Consider the following 19,237-nt stretch of genomic DNA (forward strand, 5'->3'; position numbering starts at 1 on the left):
CCCATTTGCTCCTGAAGGTAGGTAATTCTGGGAAGAACCCCCAGGGATTGACGTATCAGTCTCTCGACTGTCCAAAAAGGCGACGCTGCCTGCCTCGAGCTCCTTTGCCTTGAAGGATCTTGGGGACAGAAAGATAGACTACTCTCAAATCTATTTACATGGCAGCAGTTGTATTGCGAAGGCCAGTCATAGCAGGTTGCTGGATGACCAATGCCATTCATATGTGGGCTACTCAAAGTCAGGAGGGCCTCTCCGGGGCTTTGCCTCTGGTCACTATGGTGACTCTCCTCAAGCACATTCAGGACACTACACGTGTCCTGTGCGACTCACTCAAGGAGATGGGGAATATTAATGCTAGTACTTCTGTTATGGCAGTGTCTGCGCAAAGGGCTTTGTGGTTGCGTCAGTGGATAGCGGACACAGAATCAAAGCGCAGTGTGGAATCCCTCCCCTTTTCTGAGGAATGGCTCTTTGGGGTTGAGTTGGATATGTGGATTTCCAGAATCACTGCTGGGAAATCCACATTTCTCTCCTCTGGGGCCCCGCCGACGAGACGCTCCTACCCGGGGCCATCTATTCAGTCCATTCGGTCTAACAGATTTCGATCTAGGGCCAGAGGTGCCTCCAATGTGGCTAGAGGCACCAGAGGTAAGACATCTGGGAAGATTCCTGCCAGGATACCTGGGTCAGGGATCTCATTTCTCAGGGCTACAAGCTGGAGTTCGATGGTGCTCCTCCCCAACAATTTTTTAAATCAAGCTAACCAACTTTGGAGGATACGCAGGTTACGCTGTGACAGGCCATCCTAAAGTTGGTCCAGTCCTGCATCTTGGTTCCAGTACTAATACCACAACGCAGTAAGGGTTGCTACTCCAACCTGTTTGTGGTACCAAAGCCAGACTGTTCAGTAAGGCCCATTTTGAATCTAAAGTCCTTGAACATTTACCTGAAGGTTTTCAAGTTCAAAATGGAATCCTTGAGAGTAGTGATTGAGGGCTTGAAAGAACAGGTTTCATCATTTCCTTGGGTGTCAAGGAAGCCTACCTTCATATTCCGATTTGGCTCATCAGGTGTACCTGAGGTTTGCCCTGCTGGACGACCACTACCAGTTCCAGGCCCTGCCCTTTGGCCTGTCCACAGCTCCGAGGATATTCACAAAGGTGATGGCGGAGATGATGTTCTGGGTCCAGGGGTTCAATGTTGTCCCTTACCCGGACAACCTTCTGATAAAAGCAAGATCCAGGGAGCTTTTAGTGCTCCATATCTACCACACTATTCAACTCCTGTCACACCATGGGTGTATTCTCAATTTTCAGAAGTCCCCCCTGGAGCCAACTCGGTGGCTCCTGTTGCTGGATACTGTGGAACAGAAGGTGTTCCTACCAGAACACTTCAGGAGGTAGTTCAAATGGTGCTCCGACATACTCGAGTGTCCATCCATCTTTGCATACGTTTGCTGGGAAAGATGGTCGCCTCATACGAGGCGATCCAATATGGGAGGTTTCATGCCAGAACATTTTCAATTGGATCTCCTGAGCAAGTGGTCTGGCTCGCATCTACAGATGCACCAGCTAATCCGGCTGTCGCCTCAGGCCAGGATCTCCCTCCTACGGTGGTTACAGTCCTCCAATCTACTGGAAGGCCGGAGTTTCAGGATTTGACCCTCACGACGGATGCAAGTCTGAGAGGATGGGGAGTTGTCACCCAAGGGGTGCAGTGACAGGGCAAGTGGTCAGCCCTCCTTTCCGATCAACATTCTGGAACTTCGGGCGATCTACAACACTCTGCTTCAGGTTTCTCCTCTGCTCAAGGATCACATGATCCAAGTACAGTCGGACAACGCCACAGCAGTGGCGTTCATCAATTGACAAGGAGGGACAAAAAGCAGAGCCTACATGCGAGATGTATCCAAGTTACTCCTCTGGGAGGAAAGAAATGCAAGAGCCATGTTAGCAGTCTTCATTCTAGGTGTGGACAACTGGGAAGCGGATTTCTTGAGGAGTCACGCTCTTCACCCGGGGGAGTGGGGACTCTACCATCAGGTGTTTCAGCAGATCATTTATCGGTGGGGCTGCCCACAAATAGATATGATGGCTTCTCGACTCAACAAGTAGCTTCACTGGTATTGCTCACGAACCAGGGACTCTCAGGCGAGAGCAGTGGATACACTGACGTCGCCTTGGCCTTACTGGCTGGTATACCTGTTTCCTCCGATTCTGTTGCTCCCAAGGGTGCTCAAGCGAATTAGGAATCAAGGAGTCCAGGCAATTTTATTTCCTCGGAGGGCATGGTACGTGGATCTTCTGGACATGTCCGTCGAAGAACCTTGGTCTCTACCACTACGAAGAGATCTTCTTCAACAAGGACCGTTCGTCTACCCGGACTTACGGCGGCTTCGTTTGATGGCATGGAGGATGAGCGGAACATCCTAGCTCACAAGGGCCTTTACGAAAAGGTTATTGCTACCATGGTTCAGGCCAGGAAACCTTTGACGTCAAAATACTCTCTTATCTGGAGGAGATATGTCTCTTGGTTCGAGGAACGCACGTATCCGCCTGCAGAGTTCCACTTGGGACGTTTTTTACATTTCCTGCAGGCTGGTGCGGATAAGGGCTTACGTCTGGGTTCCATTAAGGCTCAGATTTCAGCTCTCTCTATTTTCCACAAGAAATTGGCAGTGTTGCCAGAAGTGCAGACCTTCTTGCAAGAGGTACTCCACATACAACCTCCTTTTGTGCCGCCTACGGCGCCCTGGGATTTGTATGTGGTATTGAAATTTCTACAGTCCTCCTAGTTTGAACATCTGATGACTGTGGAAGTCAAGTACCTCACGTGGAAGAAGGTGATGTTACTGGCCCTGGCTTCTGCTCGTCGTGTCTCGGAATTGGGGACCTTATCATGTAAAAGCCCATACATGGTCTTTTACGAGAACAGAGCGGAGCTCAGGACTAGGCAGCAGTTCCTGCCGAAGGTTGTCTGCGTTTCACCTGAATCAACCTATTGTGGTCCCGTCAAGTTCTGACACTTCTGCTCCTCCGGAGGCATTGAATGCTGTGTGAGCTTTGAAGATCTATGTCAAGCGAAAGGCTCGGATCACAAAGACTGATTCCTTGTTCGTTCTCTATGATGCGCAGAAAAAGGGTTGTCCTGCTTCGAAGCAGTCCATTGCTCGTTGGTTTAGGCCTACTGTCCAACAGGCCTCTGTTTCGGCAGCCTTACTTGTCCCTAAGTCTCTGAAGGCTCACTCTACAAGATCGGTGAGCTCTTCCAGGGCGGCTTTTTACCACATTTTCCCTTTAGTTCATCCCGTTCTGAAACACTTAAGCTCCATGGTTACTGAAGGCATCAGAACCTAGGCTCCTCCCCCTATACCCCCGATGTTGCCCGAGAGTTATACCTAGGTTATTGGCGTGTCTCAGTGCAGTGTGAAAGCGCCAAAGTGAAATCACCCGTGTCAAGCAACCCGGCATTTCAACCCGGGATTAAAGCAGCATTAAACACGTGTTGGACTGGGGTTGATGTGCAGTGTGAAATGGTCTGACCCGGGTTATTAAACCCGGGTTTAAAAAAATAAATATAGGTGCTGATTGGATGTACCTGTGTCTTCCTTGATGTCAACAGCCACAGTCCTGGACACACAGGCAGCACACTGCAGACATCAAGAGCAGCATTTTAGAGGTTCATCAGTTTGAGGGTTAAATGCCATGGAGTGATGAGGAGGTGAGGGAGCTCCTTTTTGTTTCCTTTTGACACACCATCTTTGTGAGCCAGAAAGTCCTTCCGTAGTGTTTACATGGGTGGCCCGGGTTCAGTGTGAAAGGGTCGGACCCGGGTTTGCAATGTGAAAGCTGTATTAGCTTTTATTGCCTGGCTCTCTCTATCACTGCCTATACCCCATCGTTCCAGTGTCCCACAGAAAGAGAGAGCAGCCTTTAGGGACTCCCATAAAGCACTTGAAGTCTTTGAGGAGCTATTAGATACTCCTGTTATGCGGCGACACGTAGCAGTCGCTGCTCTGTCCAGGGACTGCAGCCATGGACCAACAACAGTGTTGGCCTCAAAGGCACTTAAGCATCCCACCTACAGCCTTACGCAACTGGACCACCAAGACATATGGTCATTTTTTTATTACATTGGTTCATCATGTTTGGAATGGAACACGCCTGCAATGTATTCAACGGGACTCATTACAGATCACATTCTATAGCATGTGTGAGGAATCGCAAACTGGCCACAGTATTATGTTACACAAATTGTTAGTGTATACACAAATAGCATACATATATAGTTACAATACACACACTTATTGGTGAGGTTAAGCTACTGGTATTTAATGTAGATTGCTCCGTGCTGAAAGTCTGTTTGCTTTGAAATTCATGTAAACCTAATGATGTTTCTAAGCTTTGGTTACAATGTATTTCACTAGAAACATTAGGGATAATTCAGATCTGATCGCTGCTGTGCGTTTTCGCACAGCAGGCGATCAGATCCTAACTGCATATGCAGCGCAATGCGCAGGCGCGTCGGACAGCAACAGCAGGCATCGTCGGTCAGCGACTGGATTGTGCGAAAAATCCCTTTGCGCGGGCGTTCGCAAGGTGATTGACAGAGGCCGTTTGTGGGTGGTAACTGGGCGTTTACAGGTATTGTCAGGAAAAACGCAGGCGTGTCCAGGCGTTTTCAGGGAGGGTGTCTGACGTCCGCTCCGGCCACGATCAGCCTGATTCTATCGCACTGGAGGAGTAAGTTCTGGGCTGCGCAGAGACTGCACGAAATGATTTTCTCTGACGTCCTAGTGGATGCTGGGAACTCCGTAAGGACCATGAGGAATAGCGGCTCCGCAGGAGACTGGGCACAACTAAAGAAAGCTTTAGGACTACCTGGTGTGCACTGGCTCCTCCCTCTATGACCCTCCTCCAGACCTCAGTTACAATTTTATGCCTGGCTGAGCTGGATGCACACTAGGGGCTCTCCTGAGCTCTTAGAAAAAGAAAGTTTATTTTAGGTTTTTTATTTTCAGTGAGATCTGCTGGCAACAGACTCACTGCTACGTGGGACTAAGGGGAGAAGGAGCGAACCTACCTGCTTGCAGCTAGCTTGGGCTTCTAGGCTACTGGACACCATTGGCTCCAGAGGGATCGAACACAGGCCCAGCCTCGGTCGTCCAGTCCCGGAGCCGCGCCGCCGTCCCCCTTACAGAGCCAGAAGCAAGAAGAGGGTCCTGGAAATCGGCGGCAGAAGACTTCGGTCTTCATCAAGGTAGCGCACAGCACTGCAGCTGTGCGCCATTGCTTCCCATGCACACCTCACACTCCGGTCACTGATGGGTGCAGGGCGCTGGGGGTGGGGGGAGGGGGCGGCCTGGGCTGCAATATTGAGTACCTTGGCTGGCAAATAACACATAATATGGTCATAAAAACTATATATGTGTAAAATACCCCTGCCAGATATACATAAAAAAAAGCGGGAGAAGTCAGACGAAAAAGGGGCGGGGCTATCTCCCTCAGCACACTAACGCCATTTTCCCTCACAGCTCCGCTGGAAGGATCGCTCCCAGGCTCTCCCTTGCAGTTTCCAGACTACATAGGGTAAAAAAGAGAGGGGGGGCACTAAATTTAGGCGCAATATTGTGTATACAAGCAGCTATTGGGAAAAATCACTCAGTTATAGTGTTAATCCCTGTGTTATATAGCGCTGTTGGTGTGTGCTGGCATACTCTCTCTCTGTCTCCCCAAAGGGCTTTGTGGGGTCCTGTCCTCAGTCAAAGCATTCCCTGTGTGTGTGCGGTGTGTCGGTACGGCTGTGTCGACATGTTTGATGAGGAGGCTTATGTGGAGGCGGAGCAGGTGCCGATAAATGTGATGTCACTCCCTGCGGGGTCGACACCTGAGTGGATGGTTATGTGGAAGGAATTACGCGACAGTGTCGACTCCTTACATAAAAGGTTTGACGACATAGCAGATGTGGGACAGCCGGCTTCTCAGCCTGTGCCTGCCCAGACGTCTCTAAAGCCATCGGGGGCTCTAAAACGCCCGCTACCTCAGATGGCAGACACAGATGTCGACACGGATACTGACTCCAGTGTCGACGATGATGAGACTAGTGTACATTCCAATAGAGCCACCCGTTACATGATTACGGCAATGAAAAATGTGTTGCATATTTCTGATATTACCCCAGGTACCACAAAAAAGGGTATTATGTTTGGGGAGAAAAAACTACCCCCATCTGATGAATTAAATGAAGTGTGTGAAGAAGCGTGGGCTTCCCCTGATAAGAAACTGGTAATTTCTAAAAGGTTATTAATGGCGTACCCTTTCCCGCCAGAGGACAGGTCACGTTGGGAGACATCCCCTAGGGTGGATAAAGCGCTCACACGTCTGTCAAAAAAGGTGGCACTACCGTCTCCGGACACGGCCGCCCTAAAGGAGCCTGCAGATAGAAAGCAGGAGGCTATCCTGAAGTCTGTATATACACACTCAGGTATTATACTGAGACCGGCTATTGCTTCAGCATGGATGTGCAGTGCTGCAGCTGCGTGGTCAGATTCCCTGTCGGAAAACATTGATACCCTAGACAGGGACACTATATTGCTAATCGTAGAGCATATTAAAGACGCTGTCTTGTACATGAGAGATGCACAGAGGGATATTTGCCGGCTGGCATCTAAAATAAACGCAATGTCCATTTCTGCCAGGAGAGGATTGTGGACTCGGCAGTGGACAGGAGATGCAGATTCTAAAAGGCACATGGAAGTATTGCCTTACAAGGGTGAGGAGTTGTTTGGGGATGGTCTCTCGGACCTCGTTTCCACAGCGACAGCTGGGAAGTCAGCATTTTTACCCCATGTTCCCTCACAGCCAAAGAAAGCACCGTATTATCAGGTACAGTCCTTTCGGCCCCAGAAAGGCAAGCGGGTTAGAGGCGCGTCCTTTCTGCCCAGAGGTAGAGGGAAAAAGCTGCAACATACAGCCAGTTCCCAGGAACAAAAGTCCTCCCCCCGCTTCCTCCAAGTCCACCGCATGATGCTGGGGCTCCACAGGCGGAGCCAGGTACGGTGGGGGCCCGTCTCAAGAACTTCGGCGACCAGTGGGCTCACGGGTGGATCCCTGGATTCTACAAGTAGTATCTCAGGGGTACAAGCTGGAATTCGAGACGTCTCCCCCTCGCCGTTTCCTCAAATCTGCCTTGCCGACAGCTCCCCCGGACAGGGAGGCAGTGCTGGAGGCGATTCACAAGCTGTATTCTCAGCAGGTGATAATCAAGGTACCCCTCCTTCAACAAGGACGGGGTTACTATTCCACAATGTTTGTGGTACCGAAACCGGACGGTTCGGTGAGACCCATTTTAAATTTAAAATCCTTGAACACTTATATAAGAAGGTTCAAGTTCAAGATGGAATCGCTCAGGGCGGTGATTGCAAGCCTGGACGAGGGGGATTCCATGGTATCACTGGACATCAAGGATGCTTACCTGCATGTCCCCATTTACCCTCCTCACCAGGAGTACCTCAGATTTGTGGTACAGGACTGTCATTACCAATTCCAGACGTTGCCGTTTGGTCTGTCCACGGCACCGAGGGTATTTACCAAGGTAATGGCCGAAATGATGATACTCCTTCGGAGAAAGGGAGTTTTAATTATCCCGTACTTGGACGATCTCCTTATAAAGGCGAGGTCCAGGGAACAGTTGTTGATCGGTGTAGCACTAGCTCGGGAAGTGCTACAACAGCACGGCTGGATCCTGAATATTCCAAAGTCGCAGCTGGTTCCTACAACGCGTCTACTGTTCCTGGGGATGGTTCTGGACACAGAACAGAAAAAAGTGTTTCTCCCGGAGGAGAAGGCCAAGGAGTTGTCATCTCTAGTCAGAGACCTCCTAAAATCAAAACAGGTGTCGGTGCACCACTGCACGCGAGTCCTGGGAAAGATGGTGGCTTCTTACGAAGCAATTCCATTCGGAAGGTTCCATGCAAGGATCTTTCAGTGGGATCTGTTGGACAAGTGGTCCGGATCGCATATTCAGATGCATCGGCTGATAACCCTGTCTCCAAGGACCAGGGTGTCGCTGTTGTGGTGGCTGCAGAGTGCTCATCTTCTAGAGGGCCGCAGATTCGGCATACAGGACTGGGTCCTGGTGACCACGGATGCCAGCCTTCGAGGTTGGGGGGCAGTCACACAGGGAAGAAACTTCCAGGGACTATGGACAAGTCAGGAGACTTCCCTACACATAAATATTCTGGAACTAAGGGCCATTTACAATGCCCTAAGTCAGGCAAGACCCCTGCTTCAACACCAGCCGGTGCTGATCCAGTCAGACAACATCACGGCGGTCGCCCATGTAAACCGACAGGGCGGCACAAGAAGCAGGATGGCAATGGCAGAAGCCACAAGGATTCTCCGATGGGCGGAAAATCATGTGTTAGCACTGTCAGCAGTGTTCATTCCCGGAGTGGACAACTGGGAAGCAGACTTTCTCAGCAGACACGACCTCCACCCGGGAGAGTGGGGACTTCATCCAGAAGTCTTCCAAATGATTGTACACCGGTGGGAAAGGCCACAGGTGGACATGATGGCGTCCCGCCTCAACAAAAAGCTACAAAGATATTGCGCCAGGTCAAGGGACCCTCAGGCGATAGCTGTGGACGCTCTGGTAACACCGTGGGTGTACCGGTCGGTGTATGTGTTCCCTCCTCTGCCTCTCATACCCAAGGTACTGAGACTAATAAGGAGAGGAGTAAGAACTATACTCATTGTTCCGGATTGGCCAAGAAGAGCTTGGTACCCAGAACTTCAAGAAATGATCTCAGAGGACCCATGGCCTCTGCCGCTCAGACAGGACCTGCTGCAGCAGGGGCCCTGTCTGTTCCAAGACTTACCGAGGCTGCGTTTGACGGCATGGCTGTTGAACGCCGGATCCTGAAGGAAAAGGGCATTCCGGAGGAAGTTTTCCCTACGCTTATTAAAGCTAGGAAAGAAGTGACCGCAAACCATTATCACCGCATATGGCGGAAATATGTTGCGTGGTGTGAGGCCAGGAAGGCCCCAACGGAGGAATTTCAGCTAGGTCGATTTCTGCACTTCCTACAATCAGGGGTGACTATGGGCCTAAAATTGGGTTCCATTAAGGACCAGATTTCGGCTCTATCGATTTTCTTCCAAAAAGAACTGGCTTCACTACCTGAAGTTCAGACATTTGTTAAGGGAGTGCTGCATATTCAGCCCCCTTTTGTGCCCCCAGTGGCACCTTGGGATCTCAAAGTGGTGTTGGATTTCCTGAAGTCGCATTGGTTTGAACCACTTAAAACCGTGGAACTAAAATATCTCACGTGGAAAGTGGTCATGCTGTTGGCCTTGGCTTCGGCCAGGCGTGTGTCAGAATTGGCGGCTTTGTCTTGTAAAAGCCCTTATCTGATTTTCCATATGGATAGGGCGGAATTGAGGACTCGTCCCCAATTTCTCCCAAAGGTGGTTTCAGCGTTTCATTTAACCAGCCTATTGTGGTGCCTGTGCTGGACGTAGTCCGGGCCCTAAAAATCTATGTTTCCAGGACAGCTGGAGTCAGAAAGACTGACTCGCTATTTATCCTGCATTCGCCCAACAAATTGGGTGCGCCTGCTTCAAAGCAGACTATTGCTCGCTGGATCTGTAGCACGATTCAACTTGCACATTCTGCGGCTGGACTGCCGCATCCTAAATTTGTAAAAGCCCATTCCACGAGGAAGGTGGGCTCTTCTTGGGCGGCTGCCCGAGGGGTCTCGGCTTTACAACTTTGCCGAGCAGCTACTTGGTCGGGGTCAAACACATTTGCTAAATTCTACAAGTTTGATACCCTGGCTGAGGAGGACCTAGAGTTCGCTCATTCGGTGCTGCAGTCATCCGCACTCTCCCGCCTGTTTGGGAGCTTTGGTATAATCCCCATGGTCCTTACGGAGTTCCCAGCATCCACTAGGACGTCAGAGAAAATAAGATTTTACTCACCGGTAAATCTATTTCTCGTAGTCCGTAGTGGATGCTGGGCGCCCGTCCCAAGTGCGTATTGTCTGCAATACTTGTATATAGTTATTGTTTAACTAAAGGGTTATTGTTGAGCCATCTGTTGAGAGGCTCAGTTATATTTCATACTGTTAACTGGGTATAGTATCACGAGTTATACGGTGTGATTGGTGTGGCTGGTATGAGTCTTACCCGGGATTCAAAATCCTTTCCTTATTGTGTCAGCTCTTCCGGGCACAATATCCTAACTGAGGTCTGGAGGAGGGTCATAGAGGGAGGAGCCAGTGCACACCAGGTGACCTAAAGCTTTCTTTAGTTGTGCCCAGTCTCCTGCGGAGCCGCTATTCCCCATGGTCCTTACGGAGTTCCCAGCATCCACTACGGACTACGAGAAATAGATTAACCGGTGAGTAAAATCTTATTTTTTGCAGCTCAGCTAAACATGCGATCGCACACTTGCACATCGAAAATACACTCCCCCTGTAGGCGGTGACTATCTGATTTAGTGTTCATTCTAGGATTTTTTTAGGGCAGGGTGCTGATCATTGAGGAGGGCACATTTTAAATTTTGAAGGGCACATTTTTTATGCGACTCTATGCGCACAAAGCATAGTGCTTATGTTTACAGTTTTATATATATATATATATATATATATATATATTATATAGATATACATAGATAGATATATATATATATATATATATATATAGATAGATAGATATATAGATATATATATATACATAGATAGATAGATAGATATATATAGATATACCCAACACGAACAGCCGGCACTCCACGGAAAAGTGTCAATAACTTGCCAGGGTGCTCTCTAGAGGCCTGCCAACCTCAAAGATATACTCCAAACAATAGAGTCACTCCTGTACTACCAACTTGGTGAAAAATCAAGGTGCTTTAATCTTCAACGTTTCGGGGTACTGCCACCCGTGTCCTGATGGTAGTCCAGGAGTGACTCTATTGTTTCTCTATCGTCCTAGTGGATGCTGGGGTTCCTGAAAGGACCATGGGGAATAGCGGCTCCGCAGGAGACAGGGCACAAAAAGTAAAGCTTTAGGATCAGGTGGTGTGCACTGGCTCCTCCCCCTATGACCCTCCTCCAAGCCAGTTAGATTTTTGTGCCCGGCCGAGAAGGGTGCAATCTAGGTGGCTCTCCTAAAGAGCTGCTTAGAAAAGTTTAGCTTAGGTTTTTTATTTTACAGTGAGTCCTGCTGGCAACAGGATCACTGCAACGAGGGACTTAGGGGAGAAGAAGTGAACTCACCTGCGTGCAGGATGGATTGGCTTCTTGGCTACTGGACATCAGCTCCAGAGGGACGATCACAGGTACAGCCTGGATGGTCACCGGAGCCTTGCCGCCGGCCCCCTTGCAGATGCTGAAGTAAGAAGAGGTCCAGAATCGGCGGCAGAAGACTCCTCAGTCTTCTAAAGGTAGCGCACAGCACTGCAGCTGTGCGCCATTTTCCTCTCAGCACACTTCACACGGCAGTCACTGAGGGTGCAGGGCGCTGGGAGGGGGGCGCCCTGGGAGGCAAATGAAAACCTATTTTGGCTAAAAATACCTCACATATAGCCTCCGGAGGCTATATGGAGATATTTAACCCCTGCCAGAAGCCGTTAAAAGCGGGAGACGAGGCCGCCGAAAAAGGGGCGGGGCCTATCTCCTCAGCACACAGCGCCATTTTCCCTCACAGAAAGGCTGGAGGGAAGGCTCCCAGGCTCTCCCCTGCACTGCACTACAGAAACAGGGTTAAAACAGAGAGGGGGGGCACTAATTTGGCGTTAGAAATATATAAAACAGATGCTATAAGGGAAAACACTTATATAAGGTTGTCCCTATATAATTATAGCGTTTTTGGTGTGTGCTGGCAAACTCTCCCTCTGTCTCTCCAAAGGGCTAGTGGGTCCTGTCCTCTATCAGAGCATTCCCTGTGTGTGTGCTGTGTCGGTACGTGTGTGTCGACATGTATGAGGACGATGTTGGTGAGGAGGCGGAGCAATTGCCTGTAATGGTGATGTCACTCTCTAGGGAGTCGACACCGGAATGGATGGCTTATGTAGGGAATTACGTGATAATGTCAACACGCTGCAAGGTCGGTTGACGACATGAGACGGCCGACAAACAATTAGTACCGGTCCAGACGTCTCAAAAAACACCGTCAGGGGTTTTAAAACGCCCGTTTACTTTAGTCGGTCGACACAGACAGGGACACTGAATCCAGTGTCGACGGTGAATAAACAAACGTATTCCTTATTAGGGCCACACGTTAAAGGCAATGAAGGAGGTGTTACATATTTCTGATACTACAAGTACCACAAAAGAGGGTATTATGTGGGATGTGAAAAAACTACAGTAGTTTTTCCTGAATCAGATAAATTAAATAAAGTGTGTGATGATGCGTGGGTTCCCCCCGATAGAAAATTATGGGCGGTATACCCTTTCCCGCCAGAAGTTAGGGCGCGTTGGGAAACACCCCTTAGGGTGGATAAGGCGCTCACACGCTTATCAAAACAAGTGGCGGTACCGTCTATAGATAGGGCCGTCCTCAAGGACCAGCTGACAGGAGGCTGGAAAATATCATAAAAAGTATATACACACATACTGGTGTTATACTGCGACCAGCGATCGCCTCAGCCTGGATGTGCAGAGCTGGGGTGGCTTGGTCGGATTCCCTGACTAAAAATATTGATACCCTTGACAGGGACAGTATTTTATTGACTATAGAGCATTTAAAGGATGCATTTCTATATATGCGAGATGCACAGAGGGATATTTGCACTCTGGCATCAAGAGTAAATGCGATGTCCATATCTGCCAGAAGATGTTATGGACACGACAGTGGTCAGGTGATGCAGATTCCAAACGGCAAAAAGGTGTATTGCCGTATAAAGGAAGAGGAGTTTTTTGGGGTCGGTCCATCGGACCTGGTGGCCACGGCAACTGCTGGAAAATCCACCGTTTTTACCCTAAGTCACATCTCTGCAGAAAAAGACACCGTCTTTTCAACCTCAGTCTTTTCGTCCCTATAAGATCATATCTGCCCAGGGATAGAGGAAAGGGAAGAAGACTGCAGCAGGCAGCCCATTCCCAGGAACAGAAGCGCTCCACCGCTTCTGACAAGTTCTCAGCATGGCGCTGAGACCGTACAGGACCCCTGGATCCTACAAGTAGTATCCCAGGGGGTACAGATTGGAATGTAGAGACGTTTCCTCTTCGCAGGCTCCTGAAGTCTGCTTTACCAAGGTCTCCCTCCGACAAGGAGGCAGTATGGGAAAAAAAAAAAAATTCACAAGCTGTATTCCCAGCAGGTGATAATTAAATTACCCCTCCTACTACAAGGAAAAGGGGTATTATTCCACACTATATTGTGGTACTGAAGCCAGAAGGCTAGGTGACTTATTCTAAAAAATTTTTTGAACACTTACAAAGGTTCAAATCAAGATGGAGTCACTCAGAGCAGTGATAACGAACCAGGAAGAAGGGGACTATATAGTGTCCGGGGACATCAGGGATGCTTACCTCTATGTCCCAAATTTGCCCTTCTCACTAAGGGTACCTCAGGTTCGTGGTGCAGAACTGTCACTATCAGTTTTAGACGCTGCCGTTTGGATTGTCCACGGCACCCTGGGTCTTTACCAAGGTAATGGCCGAAATGATGATTCTTCTTCGAAGAAAAGGCGTCTTAATTATCCCTTACTTGGACGATCTCCTGATAAGGGCATAGTCCAGGGAACAGTTGGAGGTCGGAGTAGCACTATCTCGGATACTGCTACAACAGCACGGGTGGATTCTAAATATTCCAAAATCGCAGCTGATCCCGACGACACGACAACTGTGCCTAGGGATGATTCTGGACACAGTCCAGAAAAAGGTGTTTCTCCCAGAAGAGAAAGCCAGGGAGTTATCCGAGCTAGTCAGGAACCTCCTAAAAACAGTGCATCATTGCACAAGGGTCCTGGTAAAAATGGTGGCTTCCTACGAAGCAATTCCATTCGGCAGATTTCACGCAAGAACTTTTCAGTGGGATCTGCTGGACAAATGGTCCGGATCGCATCTTCAGATGCATCAGCGGATAACCCTATATCCAAGGACAAGGGTGTCTCTCCTGTGGTGGTTATAGAGTGCCCATCTTCTAGAGGGCCGCAGATTTGGCATTCAGGATTGGATGCTGGTGACCACGGAGCCCAGCCCGAGAGGCTGGGGAGCAGTCACACAAGGAAAAAATTTCCAGGGAGTGTGATCAAGTCTGGAGACTTTTCTCCACATAAATATACTGGAGCTAAGGGTAAATTTATAATACTCTAAGCTTAGCAAGACCTCTGCTTCAAGGTCAGCCGGTATTGATCCAGTGGGAAAAACATCACGGCAGTCGCCCACGTAAACAGACAGGGCGACACAAGAAGCAGGAGGGCAATGGCAAAAACTGCAAGGACTTTTCGCTGGGCGGAAAATCATGTGATAGCACTGTCAGCAGTGTTTCATCCCGGGAATGGAAACTGGGAAGCAGACTTTCTCAGCAGGCACGACCTCCACCCGGGAGAGTGGAAACTTCATCGGGAAGTTTTTTCCACATGATTGTAAACCGTTGGGAAATACCAAAGGTGGACATGATGGCGTCCCGTCTGAACAAAAAACGGGACAGGTATTGCGCCAGGTCAAGAGACCCTCAGGCAATAGCTGTGGACGTTCTGGTAACACCGTGGGTGTACCAGTCGGTGTATGTGTTCCCTCCTCTGCTTCTAATACCTAAGGTGCTGAGAATTATAAGACGTAGAGGAGTAAGAACTATACTCATGGCTCCGGATTGGCCAAGAAGGACTTGGTACCCGGAACTTCAAGAGATGCTTACAGAGGTTTTATGGCCTCTGCCGCTAAGAAGGGACTTGCTTCAGCAAGTACCATGTCTGTTCCAAGACTTACCGCAGCTGCGTTTGTCGGCATGGCGGTGGAACGCCGGATCCTAAGGGAAAAAGGCATTCCGGAAGAGGTCATTCCTACCCTGGTCAAAGCCAGAAAGGAGGTGACCGCACAACATTATCACCACATGTGGCGAAAATATGTTGCGTGGTGTGAGGCCAGGAAGGCCCCACAAAGAAATTTCAACTCGGTCGTTTCCTGCATTTCCTGAAAACAGGAGTGTCTATGGGCCTCAAATTGGGGTCCATTAAGGTTCAAATTTCGGCCCTGTCGATTTTCTTCCAGAAAGAATTGGCTTCAGTTCCTGAAGTCCAGAATTTTGTCAAGGGAGTATTGCATATACAACCCCCTTTTGTGCCTCCAGTGGCACTGTGGGATCTCAACGTAGTTCTGGGATTCCTCAAATCACATTGGTTTAAAACCAGTCAAATCTGTGGATTTGAAGCATCTCACATGAAAAGTGACCATGATCTTGGCCCTGGCCTGGACCAGGCGAGTGTCAAATTGGTGTTTTTTTCTCAAAAAAGCCCATATCTGTTTGTCCATTCGGACAGGGCAGAGCTGCGGACTCGTCCCCAGTTCTCTCCCTAAGGTGGTGTCAGTGTTTCACCTGAACCAGCTTATTGTGGTGCCTTGCACCTACTAGGGACTTGGAGGACTCCAAGTTGCTAGATGTTGTCAGGGCCCTGAAAATATATGTTTCCAGGACGGCTGGAGTCAGGAAATCTGACTTGCTGTTATCCTGTATGCACCCAACAAACTGGGTGCTTTTGCTTCTAAGCAGACTATTGCTAGTTGGATGTGTAATACAATTCAGCTTGCACATTCTGTGGCAGGCCTGCCACAGCCAAAATATGTAAATGCCCATTCCACAAGGAAGGTGGGCTCATCTTGGGCGGCTGCCCGAGGGGTCTCGGCTTTTACAACTTTGCCGAGCGGTTATTTAGTCAGGGGCAAACACGTTTGTAAAATCCTACAAATTTGATACCCTGGCTAAGGAGGACCTGGAGTTCTCTCATTCGGTGCTGCAGAGTCATCCGCACTCTCCCGCCCGTTTGGGAGCTTTGGTATTATCCCCATGGTCCTTTCAGGAACCCCAGCATCCACTAGGACGATAGAGAAAATAAGAATTTACTTACCGATAATTCTATTTCTCGGAGTCCGTAGTGGATGCTGGGCGCCCATCCCAAGTGCGGATTATCTGCAATACTTGTACATAGTTACAAAAATCGGGTTATTATTGTTGTGAGCCATCTTTTCAGAGGCTCCGCTGTTATCATACTGTTAACTGGGTTCAGATCACAGGTTGTACAGTGTGATTGGTGTGGCTGGTATGAGTCTTACCCGGGATTCAAAATCCTTCCTTATTATGTACGCTCGTCCGGGCACAGTATCTAACTGGCTTGGAGGAGGGTCATAGGGGGAGGAGCCAGTGCACACCACCTGATCCTAAAGCTTTACTTTTTGTGCCCTGTCTCCTGCGGAGCCGCTATTCCCCATGGTCCTTTCAGGAACCCCAGCATCCACTACGGACTCCGAGAAATAGAATTATCGGTAAGTAAATTCTTATTTTTGTATATATAATATGCCAATCCCGGGGCATTTTTTTCAATCCCGGGATTGAAAAATGCTCAATCCCGGGATTGCAGTAGGGAGCAGGGAAAGTATATGTGGAGGTCAGCAAGGCAGGGTGGGTGTAGGGAGCATGTAAGGAACAGGAAGGGAGGGTGGGTGTGTAGTGAGCATGTAAGGTACAGGAAGGGAAGGTGCCGGTGGGTGTAGCGAGCAGTGGGAGGATGTCAGAAGCAGAGAGTGTGGGTGTAGGTAGCGAAGATAAACACTTACTACTTACGGGCAGGCCGCGGGCACCAGCCATGGACACACACACACTGACCGCGCTGGCAGCATTTCAAACGTAGCGCTGGCCGCCAGCCAGTCAGAACTGGCAGTCCGGCAGCCAATCAGGGGCTGCGGCTGCTGCCGCTTCCCTGATTGGCTGGCGGTCTGCCAGCTCTGACTGGCTGGCGGCCGGCGCTACGTTTGAAGTGCCGCCAGCGCGGTCAGTGTGTGTGTGTGTCCATAGCTGATGTAACTACATCGCTGACAGCCGGACAGCGCTGTGCTATAGTGCTCAGCACTGTCCGGCAAAACTGCGCATGCACGCGCTAATCCCGTGAATCCCTGGATTGGAGGCTCCAATCCCGGCATTTTTGGGCCCAAATCCCGGGATCCCGCCAATCCCGGGATTGGCCTCCCTATATATATATATATATATATATATATATATATATATATATATATATATATATATATATATATATATATATATATATATATATATATATATATAAAACGGAATTTTTTGAGTAAGACTGAGATAGTGAAACCTTTGTTTTCTGATGGCTCAATGTGCTCAAACCTTGTTTAATACACTAAATAATTAAAAATATTGTATTAAATGACCTTCAGGCTGTGTGTATAAGGTGTATATGAAACATAAATGAATTGTGTGAATGTACACACACTTTGTTTAATGCACAAAGTTGTTAAAAATATTGGCTAAAATGACCTTCAGGCTGTGTGTATAAGGTGTATATGAACCATAAATGCATTCTGTGCTTAGACTTGGGTCCCATCACCATGATATCCCATTATGGTATGCAATTATTCCAAAATACGGAATAATCCGATATCCAAAATACCTCTGGTCCCAAGCATTTTGGATAAGGGATACTCAACCTGTGTGTATATGTATATATATATATGTGTATATATATATATATGTGTATATATATGTGTATATATATATATATATATATATTATTTATATATATATATATATATATATATATATATTCCCTTTAATGTATCATTTACCGCTACATACATATAGGGCACCCATGTAACACCCAACATCTGTACTGAGAAAACTACTATATTTGTGCAGTCTCCTTGAAAGAATGGCTACTGTATATACACATAATAATGTATCCTCCACTGATGAAGTAGTTATAATCCCTATGTGTTATAAAACAGAAAAGTTAAGCAGAGGGTTAAACTATACAGTATAGGTACAAAATAAGTCTGTTCTTCTACTAAGGAAATAGTGTAAGCAGTACATGCTCACTGCTTACCCTGTTCTTTCCCTCTATATCAGAGTGCTGTGTTATGCAGGCAGCCACAGCAGTGATGCCATTTACAGTGCCTCCTCTGCCATCCAGTTCATTAAGGATAGAAATGGTTTCCAATTTCAGAGGTAGGCAAGGAGTAGACAACTACATTGTAACATGCACTCTGTTGCATTCTGTATACAAGGGGGCGATTTATGATCCTGCAGGGTGCACTGAAAAAGGGCAGGGTGCTTTTTCACATTGCTGAAACAGCCTAGAAGGAACACTATGATTGTAGGACAGCAAAAAATAAAATAAAACACAGCCCAGCGATCAGATCTGAATTAGGCCCATTGTCTCTTTATGTTAATGTTGGTTGGGGATGGGGTGCACTTTATAGAAGTGCACCTGGAAGATCTCTTTACTGTTGTGTGTGTCCATATACAGAGGACGTTTCATTAATACCATTTGTTGTACTTGATGGTTGTGGAAATGTTCAGCAATGTTACATATTATATTTCATTTATCTCCTATATTATGTTTGTCTTGCAGGTTACAGGCTGTGATGTGTATTATTAGCACCATCATGGAATCCTGCCCATCCACGTCGAGCTTCTACAGCAGTGCCACCACCAAATCCCAGCACAATGGCATGAACAACATAATTCGCCTCTTCCTAAAGAAGGGTCTCGTCAGTGATTTGGCAAGGGTACCGCACAGTCTGGATCTGTCAAGGTATGAAAGTTTGAATCTTTTTCAGTTCTTCTTTTGCATCCAGTTAGGGACACTGGAATCATGTGATATATAGAGGTAAAATCTTGGAATCCCCTCAGCCTGCAGAGCATCAGTGGTTTCCAAGTGCTCACAGTTTTTCAACACTGATTGTAATTCCTACCTGTAAGGCCACTGTTCTTTTGGCGAACTTTACTGCGAGAAGGGTTTCAGTATTAGTTGCTCTGTGTCCTTTTGTCATAAAGACAGAGCTGTACTATGTTCACTCTGCCTAAGGTGGTATCCACTTTCATATCAGGATATTTTATTTCACTCTTATGTTGGTGGTGGATTGTCTTCTGAAAATAAATAGGCCTTGTTGGGAGGGTATCCTCATTTAACAGAAGATGAGAATGTTTTTAAATAAGATATTGCGTTTTTTGTTAAATGAGTTTTAGAATTATTGACATTGTTATGTTGACTTTCT

At 48.0% G+C, this 19,237-nt stretch overlaps 1 protein-coding gene across 10 annotated transcripts in view; it reads left to right on the forward strand.

Moving 5' to 3' along the window:
- Positions 1–19,237, forward strand: part of HUWE1 (HECT, UBA and WWE domain containing E3 ubiquitin protein ligase 1) — a 430,355-nt gene that overhangs the window by 363,291 nt on the left and 47,827 nt on the right. For all 10 annotated transcript variants that reach the window (XM_063936413.1, XM_063936412.1, XM_063936409.1 and 7 more), the window contains one exon: positions 18,592–18,774. In XM_063936413.1, the coding sequence (XP_063792483.1) occupies positions 18,592–18,774 (183 nt within the window). The remainder of the gene's footprint in view (positions 1–18,591; positions 18,775–19,237) is intronic.

Source organism: Pseudophryne corroboree, chromosome 8 (genome assembly GCF_028390025.1).
Source record: "Pseudophryne corroboree isolate aPseCor3 chromosome 8, aPseCor3.hap2, whole genome shotgun sequence".
NCBI classification, from domain to species: domain Eukaryota; kingdom Metazoa; phylum Chordata; class Amphibia; order Anura; family Myobatrachidae; genus Pseudophryne; species Pseudophryne corroboree.